The sequence below is a fragment of the Battus philenor genome, unplaced genomic scaffold (genome assembly GCF_028537555.1).
Source record: "Battus philenor isolate CCGP_79_NKW_IND1 unplaced genomic scaffold, ilBatPhil1.0.hap1 SCAF_22, whole genome shotgun sequence".
In the NCBI taxonomy this organism is placed as follows: domain Eukaryota; kingdom Metazoa; phylum Arthropoda; class Insecta; order Lepidoptera; family Papilionidae; genus Battus; species Battus philenor.
The window spans coordinates 5039096-5062945 of record NW_027181685.1 but is presented as its reverse complement, the minus strand read 5'-3'; the positions used below and the strand labels follow the sequence as shown (position 1 = coordinate 5062945).

General features: G+C 33.7%; 1 protein-coding gene across 1 annotated transcript; it reads right to left on the bottom strand.

The window, feature by feature from the left end:
- Positions 1-417: 417 nt before the first annotated feature.
- Positions 418-23850, bottom strand: REPTOR-BP (REPTOR-binding partner). The gene is made up of 4 exons (XM_068767029.1): positions 23703-23850; positions 6059-6197; positions 1240-1361; positions 418-924 (listed from the first exon to the last, which is right to left on the bottom strand). The coding sequence occupies exons 1-4, from the start codon at positions 23751-23753 to the stop codon at positions 817-819; spliced, it is 420 nt and encodes a 139-aa protein (XP_068623130.1). The 5' UTR covers positions 23754-23850; the 3' UTR covers positions 418-816.

The following is a 23850-nucleotide window of genomic DNA, read 5'->3' as shown; positions in this document are numbered from 1 at the left end:
TTCATAAAATCAAATCGAAAATTCCATGTCGCAACCAAGCGAGTCTAAGAAACTATGATTTTATCACTCTCTTGACGAGTAAGCCATCTTAGATGGCTTTAAAAGATATGCATACATAAAATTATATTTAATAAGTTTGACTTAACTAAAATAGCTAGGTAATCATATCTCAATATACTTATTTCATGAAGTGTAATCAATAACGCACGCGAAAACTTTTATTTTACAACAACAACGAATACTGAAAATTATATTTCAAGATAACAAAACAATTATAACTTTGGAACAAATCAGGAATTTAACTATTGAAGCAAATATTAAACGTAGTTTGATTAATTTTAACTAAAGAAAATATTTTTGACGATAGAAAATTAAATATATATAAATGTCAAAATATGTATTTAAGAGATCCCGATAAAGACTATAATAGTATATAAAAAAATAAATATTTCAGGTTACTATACCAAAAAAATAAGAATTTCATGGTACATTATATTTTTTTTCTTAAACATTAAATTTCTGACGAGGGTGAAAAATAGTTTTTTTTTTCAACATAAAATGAAAATACAAATACGATTTTTGAATTTCAAATGAATTTCTCTCCTCAGTCTAACTACTATTTTTTTGGCTTCAGCTCCCAAACTTGATATTTACAGATATTCCCAAAATAATTAAAGATATCTTAAACTAAGAAAAATTAAATCCAGCGCAAACTTCCTCATTCTTGACCGAGAAATTCTTTAGAACCCTGCTAAAATTTCAGATGTTAAATTAGACGTTACTCTTTTACCTCCATCACTTCCGAACTTAGAGAACTTAAAACTGCTTAATTTCCTCCTGTTTGATCACCCCCAACTCCTTTATCATCGCCTCGAGGCCTTCGGGCATACGGCCCTGGTCCAGCTCGAGGTTCCATTTGTAGTACTGAAATTATAATAACAACTTATTTAAATTTAGAACCTTAACAGACATCATTCAACCGTATCTTCTGATTTGGAATAGAGATCTGAATATTTCTAGTGTCAGCTTTCCAGGTTTACCTGAGACTAATCGGATAGAGTTAATACCAGTAAATAAATATTAATAACACTATAGCCTTAATTCATTTATGATAAATAAATGATATTAATTATAAATGAAAAAATGTAAATAGAGCTACGTTAGGGGCAACTTACTATTTGATGAAAAACTTCTTACTCCCATTCTTTTCAGTTATGGATATAAAAACGTGTGACTCACCTTATCCAGTTCCTTCCTGAGCGCGAGGACGGCTCGCTCCCGGTCTGCCACCAGCTCCTCGAGGTACTGATAACGGAGTTTCTTGCGGGCACGGCATTCGCGCGCTGACTGCCTGCTGCGCTCTGAAAATGGTAAAGTAACAACTTTGTACTCCGTGAACAATGTTGACAGATGGTCATAGGGATACAAAGACAAAAACACACCACAATAAAATAATACATAAGAATCTACGTATTACAAGTTTAATTACGTAATAAATTACTTATATCTAACGTCTTGTCGCTTCTGCGATTGAAGTTTCAAAGGCCTGAAACCAAGTTCGATGAGTGCATGTAAAGACTTGTGTTACAACAAATTTTACATAAAAAAATTCTTTTAATTTTCTTAGAATTTAAGAATCGGTGTTGTTGCAACGAGTGGTAAGCAGCACATTCTTTACATGACATACATGAAAATATGTATCATCGATTGTTATTGACTGCAGTAGTTAGAATAACTGTGAAAATGCAGCCATATTTGCTTATAATATAAAATAAAAACGAGTTTACTACTCACTTTTAATTGATATTATATTTTATGTGTACACTTTCCCAAATAAATAATATTTTACCACTTTTGTTTTAAACACGTTAAGGAAATAACAACTTATTGTTGTCAACTAGATCATAATAAAATACGCGACTTACTTCAAATGGTCAATATGAACACAGCTTTCTAATTAAATTGGTCTAAGGGCGTGGCTTAGCTTAGCGTGAACGAGTCGCTAATGTTAACGCGACTATTGATCGACTATTGATTCATTTAACTAGATCGAGCAAAGTCAACAACAATAAAATATATTTAATAACAACAGTTAATCTCGACACCAACATGATAATGATATCGCAATTCAAGTTTCAATAAAAAAATTGCCTTTTCTTTGAGAACAGTATATTTTCATCAAACGAAAGTTCTTGAATTTTAATGAGGATTTATTTTAAAAAAATAAAAGCGTCTTTAAGAACAAAAGGTTCCAAAGACAATTAAAAAAACTGAACAATGCAATTTTAAAGTCTCTAAGAAAGCATGACACAAACATATAAAACTTTATACTAAACAATACATTTGTTTATGCAATAAATTTTCAATGGCATGGTTTATGTATGTTAAGAGAAATATAAGAGGATAAATCCAGAAAACCACGCCGATATTTTAAAATTAAAAACAAATTTGGATCGAATAAACCATGGCTTCATACATATACATTTATGACCCGATTCCTATAAATATATTCGGAGCCACCTTCCAGAATGTTCCAGTATCGATCTGTCATACGCCTGCGCAAAGGTAACAACCAACGCCATGGATATACGCAGGTAGCAGAAACTGCGTAGGACGATTTTCACCTTTGTATATTTTGCTATATTTTATAATTAAAAAATATATATAAAACTATTATATATATACTATTAAAACAAACTGTTACTATTAAATATTTAAATTTAAATACAAAAATTAAACGTAAAAATAAATTCCCGAAGACAATGAGAAAAATGAATTTAATTACTATTGTGAATAAAAAACATACATAATAAGTGATTTAAATTTGATATACAAATTTATAATACAAAAATACAATTTCAATAATATGAAAAAAACTTGCCTGCTCTTTGTTCCATTCCTTCTGCAGTTAACACATATTGCCTCAAATTATAAAATATAAAAACTATTTGAATAAATAATAAAACTTAAAATAAGATTAAAATTAAAAGCTAACACTAGCCCGGGGCTTGCATTTTAATATTGGGAGCCACAGCAACAGCTGAAGCTCCCATCACGGCGGGTGATGTGCCTCGAACTAACGCTCCATTATAGATTTCTCCTTCAAGGCAAAAGCGTCTGGACATGCGTAGTACTTAGCGCCATCGGACATGCGCAGTACACAACAATTCCGACGCGACCTGACACATCAGGACAGTTACAGGACGGCTCTACGGATTTGAGCCCGGGCAAAACAAAATTCGTATATTCTTTCATGAAAAGGTGGCGCCGTATCATAAAAGAAATATAAAAAATTACTGCAAATGGCAAAAAATTAAACAATAAAGAATTGTGTAAAGAATATAATTACAAAAATTTTAGTTATTTACTCACAAGTGATGCAACATATAGAATAGCATAACGAGCGCTTTTTTGTTCGAGCGACGAAGGATCGAGAACTTTGAAAAGTAAGTGATGCTATTCCTGTTGCATACGTGTGACACAAAATTGTTTAATGCTTTTTGTCGAAAATTAATATAAAATTAATTTATATCCGCGCCCTTTAAAATTTGGCGCTTCCTGCAGACGCCCCGCTTACTTACCTCAATATCCGGCACTGGGTAGTTGTCATTTGAACTAAGCACAATTTGGCCCTCTAATAACGTCACATGATTATATAAAAATCAAAATGAACATAAATGCATATTCTAACACCTTTTTATATGCGACTAGACAGTCAAAGCCTCTGTCTAAATAATACGCAATATTCAATACTACGTGTTGTTACCTGGAGTTACGAAATACAAAATTCTGCGCAATATCGAGATAGAGCGTCACCTTGAGACATGCTATGCGTCTTATTAACCCACTAATAATGTTATTTAAATAACAAAAATGTATAAGTCATAAAAACAATATTCCCTATTATAGTTTTAAACCATTGGTTTCATTTATTTTCCATAACTACAGTTAGTCTTTGTAAAACACCTGTAAATATCTTCAGTATTGTCATTCGACATGAAACAGAGCGCTAATATCGACACTGCAATACCCGTGAAATGCGAGTTCATACTATCAACTTATCGTATTACAACTTCAAAACATATTTTTATTGAATAAAATATTGTTACTTGAATGTAATCAATTCTTAATTGTTTGATGACGTCTTATTTTTAAATAATCTACATGAATTAAAAAGAAAATTAAATCTTGTTCTTTAAAAAGTATATAAAATGATATACGGATCCGAGACGTGACCTACGATACGTGACTTACGATAGGCCTTATATGAAGACTCAAGGTCACCCAGAGAACAATGGAAAGAGTTATGCTCGAAGTTTCGCTGAGAGATCCAATCAGAAACGAGGAAATTCGTAGAAGAAGCAAAGTCACCGAAGTATCTCGAAGAGTTGCTCGAAGCGGTAGTGGGAGGCACATCGCTAGTACAGCCGATGGCCGTTGGGAACGAAAAGTTCTCCAGCGACAAGCACGAGTCTTACTGGATGAACCGACGAGATAATCAAGGTCGCGGGTAGTCGCAGGAATCGGGCGTGATTGAGGCGACGTTTGGGGTAGACACCTATGCCTTGCAGTAGGCGTCTAGCGACCGACACGTATAAATGAATGAATATAAAGATAGACTAAAATAATACTTTGATTTTATATATGTAAATCGAACACATGTTTTGTTATATAACTATATACAAGATACCTCTTGACTGGTTTGCTAACTAACAAACGCTCGCTAAACCCTCTTTGTGGGCAGAAATTCGTAAAATCCGTCGACCTTTACAACGTCGACAAAAAGTATATTTCTACATATAGATTGAGCAGTGGCAGCTCAGCGGTAGAGGCCGTGACTTGCAATCTTTGGTCGCGGATTTGATTTCAATGATACTATCTCATATAATTCACGCAGTAAATAAGTTTCCAGAGAATAGGCAGCAGCGTCTTCTGTTTACCATAATGTCACACTGCGATCGGCAACCCGCCTGCCAAAAGCGTGACGATTATAGTTTTACCCAATTAAAGTCTTTGGCCTTGCAGTAAGCGTCTATAGGCTGAAACGATTTTTTTCTGATTTTTTTTTTCTGTTTTTATTAATTTTCAACATGTTCAATGGGAGAAAAGGTCTAAAAGACCCCTCGATATTTTTTTACGTAACGAACGAAATCGTGTCACGCTTTAGAGCAGAAGCCATGTTTAAAGTTCCTTATGTGTGATTGAATATAATTAGATAGGCCTTATCAGGTCTCATAGGCAATACAGGAAATTATAGTTATGAGGTATACTTTTGGAATCAACAACCTCAGTCCTTTAAAAATGACGCAGCAAGCAAGTTAACTTTAATATTTCATAGTAAATTTCCTCTAAAATTTTTTTACGTAATAACATACTGTGTCTCGATGTATTTTAACTTTTAATTATTCCTTTTGCAATCACTATATGAACTTAAAAATAAAATAAATCTTTTCTATTTAGCTGGAAAGATCTTATAAAAGTTGTCAAATACATTACATCTTCACAGTATACAAATATGACCATGTAATCATAAGATCGATCCGATCAACCATACTTCGTATCAAAATGCATTATGCGCATGCTGATGTTTTCGCGCATGCCTAAAACATCTTGCTGCAGTCTAGAATATTCCACGATCGAATCGCAGGACGTGATACGAGGACATTACAACGTAGAAACCCAAATGCATACTGAGAAGCTTGTAGACATGCGCAGAGCGGTGCATTTTAAAATTAATTTTAACTCAGGATTACCACCAATTTGTGTACACCTATTTATTAGGTATACTCCTATCTATGAAAAGAGTCTCAAGAAACGCAACAGTCAAACGAAAAAATAATATAGGCAACTTAATAGTTCAATATTATTCTAAAATGCTTTCCGTCACAGTTTAAAACATAGAATCATACCGCGCCCGACAAGTGGTCGCCAAGTGCAGAGCGTTGACCTATACAACAGCTATCAATCAAGATAAAGTTATGAATAAGTACACAACATAGTAGGGAAATGTCCGCAAACATATAAATAAGGGGTAAGACATAACTAATTATTCACTTACCCAGTTTAGCCTTCATGTCCTGTTTATCGAGTTGCGCTTTTCTGCCAGGTCTTCGCCCGCGCTTTCCTCCCTCGCGTCGCTCCCCTCCTTCCGCCCCCAACGCTCCCGCCGAACCGTAAACCCCGCCGCCGAGGGATTCCTGCAGAGCAAAGTGAACCGTACAGCGCAGGTAACAAGATCGAAATGAAACGGTTGTCGCAAGTATGCAACATGCAACAAGCTGAAGTGCGTCAGTGACGACGTGAAAACCATTGCGCTGCACACCGCTGCCTCACTTCAGGCAGGGCCGGGCGTCCCGAGCTGCCTTTATTGATTTCACCGTTATCTAGGTCTCGCTCCGGGAGTTCGATATAATGCAGTGGCCACGCCCTTTTACGACTAATTTTTTTTTATCTTAACTACTAACATTAACTGTGCTAACATAAAAAATAACACAAAATTGTAGCCACTTGAATTTAACTTGAAAATGTATTAAAAACCGTAAATAAAATTTAACGTATTTTAGATAAAGTCAAGATAAGATTTCTTAGTATAACGTATCAATTAAAAATTTCTTAAGAAACCCAAATCTATTTCAATTAATTTTCTTTGGTTCACAATTGGAATTACATAAGCAATTTTTATATACATGTAAAAAGGGAAATGTCGTTGATATAAAAAGTACATCATATACTCGTACATGCTGGTCGAAACTTTCATATTAACTATCACACTGTACAACTGTATCGCAGTGAACAGGTACAGAGAATGAAACAAGATCTGTACTAAAGACGTAAGTTCTCTAAAATACGCATTCGTTCTATGGTCAATTATATGTTAATTTAAATGATATAGACCATTTAGCTTTACGTCAAAAGCGTTCGCTTGATGCAAGTAATAGCCCTTGCGAGTATAAATAAATATGTCACAGATAAATCCAACTTTTTCGTTATAACGCGTTTTCCCCAATAAGAACTAGTTGTTACTGCATACTTTTGTTAAAATAAAAATTTACCACCGATATAATTAAGTTTTAGGTAAAACTAGTTTTCACTACACACCTTATTTAAAATAAGCAACAGAGAAACTTGGAATTGAGAAGATGAGGACTTGGAATCATGTACTTAATAAAAATAGTAATTTTACACTAAATGAACATTACTAAGCAACATTTGTTAATAGACAATAAAAATATGCAAACAGCCCTAAAATGGAGGCCTATGACTTCCAGTGGATCAATCGACTGACATGATGATTATGATGGTGATGATCTACTTGTCTAATAAGAGACGTCTCGCGTCCATTCAGAATTAGGTACGATGAAATATAACCCTAGTCGAAACAGTTTTATCTGACTCAGTTCGGATGAACACATTTTGTCTAATAAAACCGATTTCAAGTGATGTTTAATAATTATTGTTTGTTAATTCTAGTTTCAACATAGGCGTTTAGTAAAAATTATTTTTAACTAGGAAAGATGCGTTGTAACCAAAAACTAGTTTTAGCTGTAACATATCCCTGCGTCACGTTTGTGCTTGTTAATTTGGCATAGCGCTAAATGTGTTTAGCCTAGACCTCTATTAACTAAACTCGATGGTCCCTTAAAAATTAGGGCCCTGACAAACATTACCTTTGTACCATTGGAATGTTCCATAGACTAACTGCGCAAAAAAAGCGAAACACGATTAGCATTATACAATCTCGATTTTTGTAGGTGCCGCCACATACAAAACTATTACATCCAGCACATTCAGATGCTATGCCGTCTAGAAACCGAGACACGTGCTCGAGTCTCTCGACGATCTGAGGAAACAAGGACTGGCGTCATATAAAACATTTTACAGTCGTTTGAAAACCAAACGGCCTGGTCTCAAGTATCACAGGGGTCGCCAACCACTGATCATTCTAGAAAGAAACATTGTTGGAGTTTCTTCTGCCACATCTCCCAGCGCAATGATGTGGTATTAGCAAGATAATAACATCCAACTAAGTAGAGGTTAAGCCCGGGGTACTATCGACGTGTGATATCCCAAGCTAAAGTCCCTTTATATGGGCCGTTGAACCCAGTCTCTCTGGAGCATCCGCCAAGTGATTTAAGCTAGACGACATCCCAATCCGATGAAATTATAATATTTAGCATACCGAGGCTCCCCAGGGAAAACAAGGTGACAAACCTTGGCCCGATCGCTCGCTATGTAATGGATATATTTTTGCAATAGGATCCCAGTAAAATATTTAGAAAGCACGTATAGCTAAACTTAAGGTTCATAAACTAAGGGTTACAACCCAGGAAAGCTCACTTTAAGATCATCATCATGTGTTCGCCCCTAGGCTACTTCAATGTGAATTAAACATGAACTTATGTTTTTAAATAACATTATATTTTTAAAATATATATATAGTCTTACTGAGTTTCGTTAACTTGTTATCGGGTCTGAAATTTTTTGCTATCTGACTCATCTATCTTGATGTCATTTTTAACGAACCTCTTATGAGATTTAATCTATCGTGAGCAGCATAAACAATTTATGAATTTAAATTTACAATTTGAATATAAGATTGTAGTTTCCAAGGCTCAGTTATATTACTAATTATAACGCCCTTCGAACACAGCAACTAGAACACACGAACGCATACTATTTCTCAGCTTCAGATATTTAGGTCGAGATACCTTACACCGAGACGGCCTATTGCAACAGGCTGTTATACCGATTACACGCTGTTATAAATAAGTTCGTTTGTTATTTCAAACGAGAGATTAGAAACTTACGTATAAGTCATAAGACGTACATATTAATATGAGTCATTTCCGCTAAATATAAGACTAAAATCACAGAATTCACGTATGTGCAAATTAACGAACGAAATCAGTTGTAATACTGTCTATAAATTGACCACCTGAATGAATTGCATCTAAATTCCTTATATCCTAGGCCACGCATTTAAATTGTCTACATCTATCTTTTACTTTTATTTTCTATTTAATTCCTTTGTTTGATTTCACAATTGTCATTAAAACAGTGTGTAAACTTTATATTCTAACAAATTGTAATAACTGTTGGTGGATCTAATTTAAGAAGATAAATAAATGTCTAAATAGGAACCGATCGAGCTATGGTTCGGCTTTTACGTTTATACTTAAATCGGACGGCTCAGGCAGAGGTGACCTTCCGTAGGGTTTTACCATCGGCCACTCCATGGATCGTCCGCCAAAGACCAGATCTTTGGTTACTCAATCTGATTTAACTAATGTTGATATATTTAAATTCTCTCAGTATTATCGCCGGCAGACAACCTGGATAAGCGTGGTCTAAAAATTTAGTTTATATATAAATATATATGTGGATTAAAAACAAAATCATTTTTTAAGTATTTATTTACTTATTACTTAACAAACGTACTTTATTTTTTACCTTTGTTTTCTTTAAGTTTTACCAGGGAGTCGTTGTAATGTCAAGAAAAATAAGAGTGAAAAGATAGTTTGACTCCTAAGAATAAAATAAAGAATTGCGTTCGAGACGACTGTATTTTTGTATGCATGTATATATATATATATATATATATATATATATATATATATATATATATACAAAGCACGCCTTTATCACTAAACTACCTCAGGTACTGTAAATATATTTACGGTTAAACAATAACCTTGTGAAGTAAGTGCCATAATTCCTGTAATGTATTGTAACCTACAACGGAGGTAATTAGGCAATTCTATATTTAGTAGACTGCACGCTAATGGCCACTGCCAAATTGTCAGAGAGTACGCATCGTCCGGCCGGTAAATGACGTATGTAACATCGCAAATTGTGTAATTTATCATATCTGTTTAATAAGTCGAATTAATTTTTCCTATCGTTAAAACTAAATTATTTTTGTAACGAATACAAAATAATTTTAGGTAGAAATAACACGCTGTAATTATTCAATTACTTCGATTTGAATAAACCAAGTAACTATTCTATTCGCTTGCATTTACCCGGGAGTTAATACCAGAAAACGCACAACCTATTATCTCTATAATCATTGATAACTAGTTAACAATTCGTTTACATTCGTCTTATTATTTAGACAACGCGGGCGTGTTCTTTTTAACATAGCACACGCGTTTACTCTTCAACAGTTAACTTTTATCTAATTTAACCATTAGGATATTTATTGTTGTCATTGGGCATTGGAATGTTTTTGTATTATGTTTAAATTATTCGTATGTCTTTCCATTAAACGATGAGAAGTACACATGAGTAAAATTAACCAAAGAAAAATAGTAAACAAATTTAGAAATATGTTTACATATCGCTACATTTTCATGTAGATGCTTGTAAAAATATTACATGTCTTTTATTTTTATCTTCCTCCTTTATTTGCTTTTAAAAGTGCGCTATATTAACACTGCGAGACGAATATATAAGAGCTCATAAGTTAGCGCTTGATATTGCTCCACTGACGACTCGCACTTATGCGCGCAATTAATCAAGTTTAATGCGTCTACAAAACGGCAAAACATATCTCCAATAACAAGTCAGGGTTCGTTGACATTAACACAATGAAGTCCTTTGAATAAGTAAGAGACGGCATCAGCAAAATATAATTAATCAAGCTTCATCATATTTTATTCTCGTTTAATAACAATTATATAAGTCACGTAAAGTTTTAACATTACATTAGTAAAGAACTATAGAAGTAAACTATAGTAGTTTGTCTGTATTTTTCTTTACTGTCGATCATACAAATATTATATATATAGTATTTTCATAGCATTAGGTAGAATTGGTTGTAGGACATAGCTTAAAGATGTATCTTGAAATATAAAATATTAGCAACCGATTAAGATGTATCGATCATAGATGCAACAACCAGTGCTGGTTGCATCTAACTTTCCGAAGTCAGAGTAACGATAGCCATGTAATAGAAACCGTCTAAGTCAAGGTTCAGTCCTCTCGAGACCCTTGCCCCAGGCAACTTCATTGAGGGCTCGCCTATGCGAGAAGCTTCCAATCCATTGAAGCGTGTAATGTAATGACCTGAACCGAGGCTCTCTATAAACCCCTGTGCCTTTGTTTAAAACGTACACATAAAGCGTCTTCGGCACTCTAGCACCTCACAGGAAAAGATATAAATTATAGGCAAACAGCATTATCAGTAACCTAAGAGCATCTTAAGGAGTATATCATCATCAACATATTAATCGATAGGCGCCCACTACAAGGCTTAGGCCTCCCGCAAAGATCGCCACGATGAACGGTCTTCCGTTACTAGCCTTCAGCAACTATCTACAACCCTCAGTACTCTCTCTCAGTTGCACGAGAGATGTGCTCCGCACACTGCCATTTCAGACTAATAATTCTTCGTGTCACGTCGGAACATAGATAGACACTTTAAAAACCTTTATAAGTTTATAATTAAGATCATTATCAGTCTACATTCATTCACCGCTGGACAATTTACCTTATGCAATTCATCTTAATCCTTCGAGCTACGTCGGCGACTTAGGTTTAACAAGTCACGTTCTATATATATTCTACTGTTAAAATTTCTGACACGTAAAATGTTGAAACTAATATATTCGTATAATGCATGGAGTGACATTGCAGTTTTAAACGATAATATGATTATAGTCCCACCGAAAACGCCGTACTGCGTCATCGACAATGAGGAAAAGATCATGAGAGAATTTTTTATAAAAAGAGGAAAAGAGTTAAACTCATATCGACTCCACTTTCAAGTTGCCTCCCCGTGGAGTACAGGCCCCACGTTGGAAAGCACTAATCCAGTGTGTTTCTAAGCACATAACTGTACATCTCGACGAACTTAACTTTTTTATATTTTTGTTACGGTATGACAAGGGTTCTCATAAAAAAAATTGTCCAAACCGTAGCATAAATAAAAACACCAGACCCTCGCTGTCAAACCTTTGACTTTGATCAAAAACCACGTATTAGATGTTATAAAAACATATTAGTACGCGTGGTATTTTTGAAAACAGATTTGAAACAGACTCCGCTATATTCACGGGCTCTGTGTTCGGGACACTGCGATTCCGTGAACATAATTTTTCAAGAGTAATTCTTTAAAGTCACACATGATAAGTCTGTGAAAGGTGCAGGTGTTTTATTGAGGTACCTTTGAGCTTCGTCCAAGTGTGTGGGCACCAGTTTTGGTCATAAAGGGGAGTGTGCATGACTCGTGCTATTTTCAATCAAAGAAATGTGGTATTCTTCTAAAATATACACGCAATTTCGTGAATATACTTTGTGTAGGATACTTTTGTTAGTCAATCGTGAGAAATCAACAATATATTAGAATAAGCACACTAAAATATGCTTTATTTGTATTTCTTCTATTAAGCTGCGACAGGCCAGTAACTAGGACAGTAATTCTTTTAAATAAAAAGTGATCTGTTAGTCATATAATACGCTTTCGTGAGTGTACTTAAATTATTTAATGAATATTATTCATAATTAATAGTTTACTTAATAGTGTTGTTAATAAGAACAAATTTACCGATGACCAATTCTCTACTAAATAGGATTAATATAATTTTAAAAAAGCAATAATCCTAAGTCTCTTGGGGAGGCCTACTTCCAGCAGTGGATATCTCAGGGTTAAAATGATGATGAATAATTAAAAAAGACGAGAACAAAGAGACCATATTTCTATAGCCAAAAATGGTTAGAAGTAAACCTCTCATTGCAATTACTGTATTTATAGTAAACATGTCTTCAATCGAGCTGCGTGAAAGTCGACAGAACGTACTGGCACGTATGAATGTCGAATGAACTGCGTAGGCGCAGCGATACGTTCTGCATGGGTCGCTCTGCAACGGGTTTTAAGGTCACTTTGCCCTCTTTTTTAATCAATATATATTTCTATAGATTACTGTTATATTTATTCGTTAAAAAAGATATTTCTTCAGTTTTTTTTTATTTAAATTATTCATTAAAAGACTACTGCTACTGAAGAATACGCACACTAGCAAATGAACTCACACGACAAGATGCTACTTTACTTTAGAAAGTACGTATTACGCAGTTGCGATTTAAGTATTGCGAAAAACAATACCTGTCAGTCGATTACAAAGGATTAAGATAAAGTAAAAAAAAATAATATACATATTAGTAAAACAACATAAATATTTTCGTAATTAATGTATATTAATATAATTCACAATATTGAAATACAATTGTATATTGTCATTTATGTTAAAAAGTTACATCTGTTTATAATATATATGAAAAGATGTTTTGTCAATAATTACATTTATACCTCTTCGAATTCTTACGACGCAAAACAATACAAACAGAAGCCCAATACATTCAAATCAATGTCATAATGAAACATGCATAAAAATATTAAAAAAATTAATAAATTTCAGTTGGTAACGAGTCTATAAATAAAAATAAACAAGAAATCAAGATAAAGAAATTAAGGTACTCATTCCATATATAGCCATAAAAAGCTACGATGCGAGCTAGAAACAACGTAAAACAGTACAACAATGTTATTGAGTTCTTGCAAGTCAAACAACAAAATACGCAATTGTTTCTCAGTTAGCAACAAATGACCGGCGATACGGATCGACCGTACTGCGCGTCAAATGATGCTCATTTTGTGCGGCGTAATAACTGTCATGTTATAACCTAAAAACAAAACTCCATTTGATCGTATTTATCTCGGTAAATACGATATTTTTACATACCGGCTTTACGTTCGCAGCGTAATAAAACACATTTGACACATGTTTTAATAATGAGTTTGCTACTCACGATCTGACAGGATTATCGCGACGCGTCCGCTTCAGCGACTGCCTCAACACAAACTGACAGACGGCGGCTCGAACGCAGCGGAGAAACCGCGCTTCTTGTGTCGATTTTTTTTTAAAAACAAAACTTTTTAATGGCGAAGGGAAACAAACATTTATTGTTCGAGCACACGCTCACTACAAAACCACAAACACGCCGTACGCGATGCGTGTCGCAACAGCTTATTGTACTCCTCCCCACCTTGGATAAGTGACCTTATCGTTTGGCTGCACTCGGCAACAGAATGCAATACATAGCTACGTTTATAAACAACCAACGTCGCCGCTGAATACTAAATGTGACTGTTTCTCTTAATCTATGCAATTAAGTTTTCTACAGAGATAATAATTTTTTACATAACATAAAATAGTGCAAAAAAAATCGAGACTTACTATTTGAATGTACATATGGGAGAACCGATGACATAGCCAAGGTTGTGAAGTCGTTGGACGTGGGAGCGCAAGACCGTTCATCGTGACGATCATTCGGAGAATAGCCTCTCTTATGATGATGATGTATATAAGATGTATATCTTACTTTAAAAAAACAAGTTACAGATATCAATAAGTTTTCACTGTTTTTATCCCTCCTAAAATACATGCAAAAGAAAACTCAAGATGTTCGATAAATCCGACATTACTGATGAAATACTTAGCATCCTGTGAACGGCGTGAGACAATGTTTAAAAGATAAGACTACCTTTAAAAGTTATTGTTATCTTCAAAAAAATTTCTCAAGCGGAACGTAAACGAAAAATGATATTCAGTCACATGCTCTGAGTTCTCATACAAGTCAAAATATTATCACGTTATATACACGTATTACCAAAGACTGAATTATATATTACATTTAGTTTATGTCATTTTCTTTACAGTTAAACTTATTTATAAAAAATGTTTTGTCAGTCTAGGTATACACTAGTAATATTCATTAGCAGATTCCGTGGACTTCAGGACAAAGAGCTTAGAAGGCGCTCGGGAATCCCGGTTCGGCAGTCACATCACATACATTATCACAGATTATCGGATTGGGAATCCGCCAAGCTCAAGGAACCCGAGACGATACCTGGTTAGTTAGGGCTATCACTCAACATGTGAAACATTATAACCCAAAGACGTCAAAGTGTGGCGAACCTCGACTTGGTCTGTTGCTGTTGTTATCTGGCTAACATAACTGGAAAGCAACAGCGCTGGCATTGATTTGGCGGAATAAAATCCAACGCTTTTATCTAAGATGATAAAGATTCAACAGTAGTATTAAAATGTTTGCAATATTATATTGTTTTTTTTTTAATTTATAGTACGCAGTATGTAGCATGGGACAGTCCTACGCTCGTCGTATATGGCACTGTCTTTTATGGGAATAACTTTATAAAAACCATTCGTAGTAATTTTTAAAGTCAAAATTAATTGGAAGGCCGCTAAGTGCTTAAGCCGAATAAGCAGACGCTAGTGGAGTGAATGGTCGCAAGGGTCCCGGGGGCAGTTATACTTAGAGGAATTTGAATCTTGGTCGTTCATAAAATATATTTGCTCTGATGGGGTGAGAGAGGTAACACTGCAGTGGAGGAAGGTTCTTAGAAAATTGGACAATCACTATTAAGATACTTAGAATCCGATTATAGATATCTCAGAATATATAAGAAACCATTAAGAATTTTAACAATAAAGAAATTATTAATTTGTTTTTATGAAAAACATTTATTAATTTATTTAAACATCGTAATAATTTTGTCATTGAAAATCAATAATTTGTACAATTATCCTAGCAATCTTTGAGGGAGGCTTCTGCCTTGCAAGGATCATCTTTCGGTTGATATGATAATCCATTGTTTTTAAGGCATAACTCATTGGCTACCAATTAATTTCGGTACACCGAAAATGTACCAAACCGGTAACCAAAATTGAACGGTTTCAGAAATAATAAATAACTGATCATTCTCCGCAAGTTTTTACTCCTAGAAGTTATTGGCTTGTCACTGTTATCCAATATTTTATAAATTCCAGTATATTCCAACACAAAAAATAAATTAATATTAAATATTTCAAAGTGATCTCTTTATACAGGCTATGATTGCATATTAAAAAACGTTAAAGGTTTTTACTTACTAAATTAGCTATATACATTTAAAGCTTTTACATCTATAAATAACCTCCGTAATAGCTGTGGTAAGAAATAAATAATTGCCTTATTTAATCTGGTTAAATGTAATTTTTAAAAAGGGCTACTGTATGTAACATAGATACAGACTACATAGGCCATGATACAGTAAAACTAGTATAACAGAACGATCAATATTTACATTATGAGACTACTACACCATCATGCTACGTACAAGTGGAAGTAGGTGTGTTGTATTTTACTGTATTTCAAAATCAACGGTTATTTATTATGTCGTGAACCTTAATAAAACTTATATAGCGAGATAATCATTGCTATTTTTTTACTGTACACTAAAATTCAAAATCAAATTAAAATTAACTCATCACTAATAATCAATGAACGCAATGATTGTATATGCGTTTAGCATGTGGTGGTGAATTACCGCTCCAAGAAGTATTTGTACCTTTTTAAAGGCATGATCGCTAGTATACAAGATAAACGGGCGGAGGTGAGGCGGCACATGCATTTGTTTCTTAAAATCAATCCAAATGCTATGACAGCGGTCAAATTACTGACGACGTCCGAATTTAAACTGGCGCTCAAATTTGAATACAAACGATCAGGAATAATTTAAAACAAAAAATATTGTAACCATAGTGGTCAGCAATACGAAGCATTCTTACGTGAACGCTACATTTGTATGAAAGGTATATTTAACGCAATAATTTTGCAAGCTACGTCGCCCAAGAAGTCGAAACACTCAAATGCTTACACACTACTTCTAACCTACAGAAATAGACGCTGCGGTGGTACGGGGGAAATGACATCTCGTAAATAAAGAAACACAAGCCCTTATTACATACACTGATGAAGACATTTTGATTTAAATGTAATATTATAAATCTCACCAACAGTTCAACGTAATCATTTAATATTACACAGATAAATATGTTTCCTTGCCCTAAGTCTAGTCATATTTATGCTTTTGACCGCCATATATTACCTAATAGAATCAGGCGTTACTTTGCGGAAGTCCATTCTAAGTAAGAAAAGGACTAATATATAGCTACTTCCGCTATGTAGTAGCGGAAGTAGCTATATATTAGTCCTCTTGCTTGTAAGTGCCAACATACAAATGTTGGTGACTCATGTTGGAGGCTTCTCTGTTCTTTAGAAGCGGCGCTTGATTCCTTAGGGATCGATGCATGGGATAAGGGTAAGGCGTGGCGTGGCCGACATTAATTGTAGGAGGGTTAACCGGTAGTGTGTAATTGACTTCTACAATAACTAATCTATGGATGGTCTTCAGCGTCTTCGAAGTATTTTTGACGCCTTTCTGAAAATCTCCGATAGTGTCAGGAGGTTAAAATTCAGGGCTTTGGATATTGATACATCTCTGGTATGGCTCCTTGCTTCCCGGCCGAAACGATTTTGGATAACTTGCAGGCGATTCAATATTTCCTTGTTGTCGAGGACGAGCATTTAGCATTAGGACCTTTCTAAACATTATCTGCGATCCTATTGAATAAGCGTAAGTTATTAAAAATATAAAAAGACAATAACGAAACAGCTACGTCAGAATATAAACTTCAGAAAATAGTTGTGTATAAAATACTTTAATACACAACGAAACAACACATCTCAACAAAAATAAACAAACAAGCAGTTTTATAAAGACAAAAACTGCTTGACGATATCAATTTACTCTTCTTATATAACTTTAATAGCAAGGATCCGGAGTTCTTGCTAATGACCTGTATGAAAAACAATTTAAAAAGATAATAATGGTGACGCTTCTTCACGACGAAATGACACAACTACTACCAAATTATAATAGCAAAAGAAGGTCCGACCCCAAAAGAAATTCGACGTAGTACTACGATAAAAAGAAAAATAACAAGATTTGATCTTCGAAATGTACAATCTGTCATCAAAGAACAAAAACTGACTTAAGTAAATTAATAGGAAAAGGATTGAAGTGGTGGAGTTAGCGTTTTGATTATTGAGTCGGGAGCTCGGTCACTCGTTCGATAACCATCGAGGTGATAAGTTGTCTAGTGGAACCTGTTCTAGTTGACCGATAAGAGTATTAAAAGTGTAATAAAATTATTTACTGTGCTGTGAATTGGAGTTTTTTTTCATACATTTTAATATTTAATACAAAACTTTTAATCTCTCTTTCTCTTGCTTCCTCCAACTTTTCTCTAATCTGAAGCATTTCATGTAGACATATTTCAATAGATTTAGTTGTAATATTAGGTATTTGCTCAAAATTAATTTATCTCCGTAAACATGATACATCCAATAGTTAAATTTGACCTCACTCGAGTATTATGAATACATTGTTTTATTTTAAAGTCAAACGTACATCTCCCACGACGAGATAATCCACAAAAGAGGACGTGGCTAAAATTAATGCTTAACCATTACTCATTTCCTTGGTGAAATTTACAGGAATTGAGACTTACGAACATATGTTGCGGGTTCGATAATCAGGTAATTCAGTCTTTGTGCATTAATTATATAAGATTTCCACTGCTCACAAATAAGTTTCAAGGACAGTCAGCAGTGTCAGCTGCGTACCATAATACACTTAAACCCTCCTGCCAAGTGTGGCGATTATGATGAATTGGGGTAGACCTATACCTTGCAGTGCGTGTCTATGGGTTGAAACGACAAGGAGTTGGGCAAATATTATCAAAAGGTTCTCCAGCAGCAGCCACCAGTCGGTAAACGCAGCGTGGGTGGGCCTTTCACTAGGTGGACCGACGACATAGTTCAGGTCGAGGAATATCGCTGGATGCGGGCAGAGGAAGATCGGTCATCGAGGCGATCTTTGGGGCAAGCCTATGCTTTGCAGTTGGCGTCTACCCGATGAAAAGAAGAAGAAAGTCGAATATGAAGTTAATCTTAGATTTAGATTGTAGAAAGTAGGCTTTTTTGTAATATATGTAAAAATATATAATATAGGTAAAAGTTACATTAATTTCGGGCCGACACAAGGCAACTGTGATTAATGTTTATGCTGTTAGGAATTGCACAATTAATATGGTGGTTAAAAACTTGCACATTTGCTGGATTTCATACATTTTTACTTTTATTAACAATTTTACTTTTAAATCAACAAAGGTGGGATATATGACTACATAGAGTCAAAAGTTTTTGATTTTTATGAAAACAACTTTTTATTAAAAATCACGAAAAATGAATAGGCGAGTGAGATGCGACAATACCTGCTTGTGTAAGTGAGGCGACAAACACATACACTGAATACTTTTTAAATGTGAGTGTCAAGAAAAAACTTTATTATACCTTCTACTTATATTCATTTTTATTGAAACATATAACAAACAAAAGGTTCCCAATTAAACGTAAACTGCCGTCAACCCGAAAGCCATGAATTAGCGCGAAGAAGCCTTTTTTGAATGAAACAATCAAAGAATAATTTATAAAATTACATATATAAAGTTTCGGTAGGTTTGTCGTGGTTTCATATCCAAAGGTTAAAATCAGACAAGCTTGGCGCAGTTAAAACCAAAGAGTAGGATCATTTCTAAGAATAGCTGACACAGTTACATTTACAAAGTTTCAGTGGTTTTGATGTAGTTTCACGTCTTAAGCACAGAAGATTCTAGAAAAGGTATACATAATCACTACAATGTTACTTCCGACAATGACTTAAAACACAACGTTACCGTAACGTAAATAAATTGAACGTTCTCGAATACACATTTTGATGGCGTTGCGTAGTTAAATGCAATACGCCTAACTGCGCAGCAGCTGTCCTAGGTCGGCACGGAGTTTGCGACGTAAAAAGAAACACCCAAGGTTAAAACGTCTCTCGCCATCGTCGCGCAGTTTAATACCGAATAACAAAAAACACATTTTGGTCCTTGAATTATACGCAGTTATAATGCACTAGTAATAAACAACTTTATTTACCAGTTGCTTCCTTCCTTGGAGATAGGAAGTTCACAGTAAAATGTAAAACATAACCTGAGCCACCTCCATTAAGACCATCAGAGCCTATAATTAAAAAAGAAGTCGATGACTTGTAGGCTGTGAATAAATATATACATATATATCAGAAGATGAATAATCAAAAGTTAGACTCTAAAATTAACATTACCTACCTATACTAATGTCCCATAAATCAACGTAAAACCGAAATCTCTGAGCAAAAATTTATAACTTTGTTTTCAACACGGTCGCTTAGTTATTAATAATTTTGAGTACTTATTTTGACTTGATTTTGACTTTTGATTAGAGAAGAAATTTTCTGTAGATTGTAATAGAAATAGTATTTTTTTTAAATAATTTTCCAAGTTCCGCAACTACTTTATTCTATCATCTGCTTTCACTTTGGCCTTTATTTAAAGGACACCGGTATACACACATATCCTTGAAGCTATTTATAAAGCACGTTACAAGTAAAACAGTCACAATCACAATCACAATGTTTTCTCACCTTTTTTGTACCATACCCCCCTTTGTAACGTTTACATTTTTTATATAAAAGCGAAAAGGTTCTACTCTTATCGAGTCTATTTTTAAATTGCCCTCCTGTAGTGTGTAGCTTGGGAAACACTGGTTTATTGCTTAGAATGACTATATTTTGGAAAATATTAAAACAGTTGATACCTCAGTTTAGACCTATGAGACATTAAGTAAGAAAAAGACTAGTATTTAGCCACTTCCGCACATGCAGTGGTAGTCGTGCAACAAAGTGCACCGCCCGCCAGCCCGCTGATAAATGCGCACGCGGCAAACAATGCGAATTACACAACTACCACCGTTAAATCACTCAACACGTGTTTCACCCCTCCACGGGGCATCTTCAGGAGTTATGTTACACCGATTAGTGCCAAACACAGAGTGTTACTTATCTGTGTTACTTAGGATGGACTTCCGCAAAATAACGCCTGATTCCGTTAAAAATCTATGAGACATTCACTATTCAAATAAATACAATAAGTGAAATATCAGTCTTTCTAAAGGTGCCAGCCAGTTACTTTGTGTTTATTTTCATGCTTTGATATTTTATAATCAGTTCGTAATTACCGCCTTTATGTCAGCTTAAACCATAATAATTTATGCATCATTCGTTCAATTCCGGTTCTATGATATTACAAAGTAATACATCAAGAATTTGCAGTCCATTTGCATGCCTTGTACAAATCTTTTAAAAATCAAGTGTATATAAAATGTCTTCATATATACGGTATATACAATTTACAATTTCACATAAATTTGGATGGATAAGCTTGATAGTGTTAGGCGCATCCAATTTACCTTACCGAGCTGAAAAATATGTTTATAACAAAATTCCTACATCGGTTTCAGTGCCAGGATATTTTCAGTTCTCACAACAAACAAGATAATTTGTATTGAAATAATTCCCTCGCCAACAGTTTGCATCGAAATTAAAAAAAGGGATTCTCTTAATTACGCGTAAAAAATAAAATTCGTGACGTACAAACTATATCTGTTGTAAAATTTTGTTTTCACTCTAACTAAACCGATAAAGACAAGGTGCGCCAATGAGTCACCCAGCCCTCCAATGGTTAGAGTATTTTACAAAATAGCATATGACAAACAAACTTCGACAACCATATAGGCCGTTCGTGATACGATGGATATCTTATCATAAAAGTGTATGCATTGAAATATAAACAAAGGCTGAACCAACAATAAATTTCATAAAGCTTGAAAAATAAAATTTCTTTAAAAGAATTTGAGATACATAATTCGAAAAAAAATTTCAACGAGTACACGTTTTAATTGAAATAACATTTGATCTAAACGTTAACTCACAGACTTTGATATAGCGCCATCTATATATGATAAACGAATACATAATCTAACATAATTAATAATTTTCGTAATCTCACATAGATGGCTCTGCAATACGCATTTTACGTAATTAATAATAATCGTAATATCCAGTAAAATAAGTATAACCTCTTAAAAATTTAAGTGTTCATTCGTCGTTGTCGTTGTTTCCACCCATAGACGCACGCAAGATATCTATGGGGGGATATACCATAATCGCTTCGCTTGGCAATATAATATAGGCAGTGGTTGGCAATCAGTGTCCATTACATACGATAAATTATGAAAAAATATAAATCAAAACTCTATACACTACACATATCGTTCAAAAACAAATGTTTCTACTTTTGTTTATTTTAATGAATAGGTAACTTATTTAAATCACAAACATGAGACAAGGCAATAAATACAAATTAACATAATGGATATTATTTTAAAAATTAAGCTTGGTATCAAAACTTTTGTTTATGTTAAGTAATAAAATTATTACAACTAAAAATACAACTGAAAACTTGCAAAATTTAGTCTATTTTTTTTAAGTATTCAAACCAATGTAGATATATAATATTTTATGAATTGAGTTCCTTAAGCTGAAATTTTTAGTTATATGCAGCATAAGTAAGAGTAATGCTTCAAAACCCAAATAAATTTTGATAACAGGTACAGCATATAAAATATATTAAATTATCTGCAGAAAGTTAACCAAGTACTCTTTCAACTGCATTTTTGGAAGCAATGGTTTGTTGACAGCTGTAAGGATTTTAGATATGTGTTTATGAATAGCTTTTTTTATGAGATACCTAAATGACAATTTAATTATTTTTTTGTGTAATTAAAAAATTGGCTATTTTACAAGTTTCTTGTTCTGTTTACATATATATATATAAATTTTTTTTTTTGTTTTATGTACCACACCAATAATTTTTAGTTCCACCTCTGTAAAATGCTTGGTATAATTTATACATACTTACCACTTATAATTTGTTAAACATCCTTATTCAGTTATTGTCTAATTTTAATTAACTAAGTGTTTTACCTGTGCGCATATTAGTTTTACGGAATTTAACACAGTGTAGTTATTCAAAATTATGTAATCTATTTTTGTTAATTGCTTGTAATATTTTATTGAACATAAGTATTTTATTTGCTAAAAAGAAATAGTGAACAATATTTTAAAGCATATTTTGAACAGTCAGTTCAACTAGATATAAACACAGGTGGTATTACTTTTTAGGCCAGGAAATTAAACTAATAATAATTTTTGTGTAATAAATTTGTCTAATCTATTGCCACTAATGTAACATGTAACCATATCCTTACACTGTTATGCCTAACCAGTGAAATAGTATTTTATGTTAATTCCCTCTCTTATAGTATTGTGCGGAATATTGGATAGGTGGATAGATAATAAGACTATAGTAGAGGACACAGTGTTCATATTATTATGGGATAGTTTGTGTGAATAGTGTAAATGAGGTTCTTATGGTAAAAGTCTTAATAAAATTAACAAACTCATATCATACAGGCTAAGGAACAATATAAAAATATATATTGATAGTGAATACATGCATACATAGACATATAAAATTTAATGTGTACAAAATTCATTAGCTAATTTCATTAAATTCTCAGAAATTTGGATAACTTCTTTAAAATTGAAAGTCATTAATCGGCCATGATGAAAGTTTTCATTTTGTTGTGCAATACTATTGGAGCACGAATATTGCTATCAATAAGGAAATCATGTCACGATTTAAATAGACAAGGAAGTAAATTTTGATAAAAATATTTATACTTTTTTCGATTAGATATCAACTTTGGGATATAAGTAAACGTATATTGAAACTAAATTTCATTTTGAAACGTAAACAAATCATTTTTATTCTTAATAAACAAATGACAAAGAAATTAATTCCACTTACACTTTGAGATTCTTCCTCCAAAACCGCCATAGTCTCAAAATCGATGTTCATTTTATGCTTATTTCGAGCCACCGCAAAGTTTTAATAAGATGTAACTCTTTTTAAGAATAAAATAGCTAAAAAACCGAGAAATTACTTCAAAGTCAAG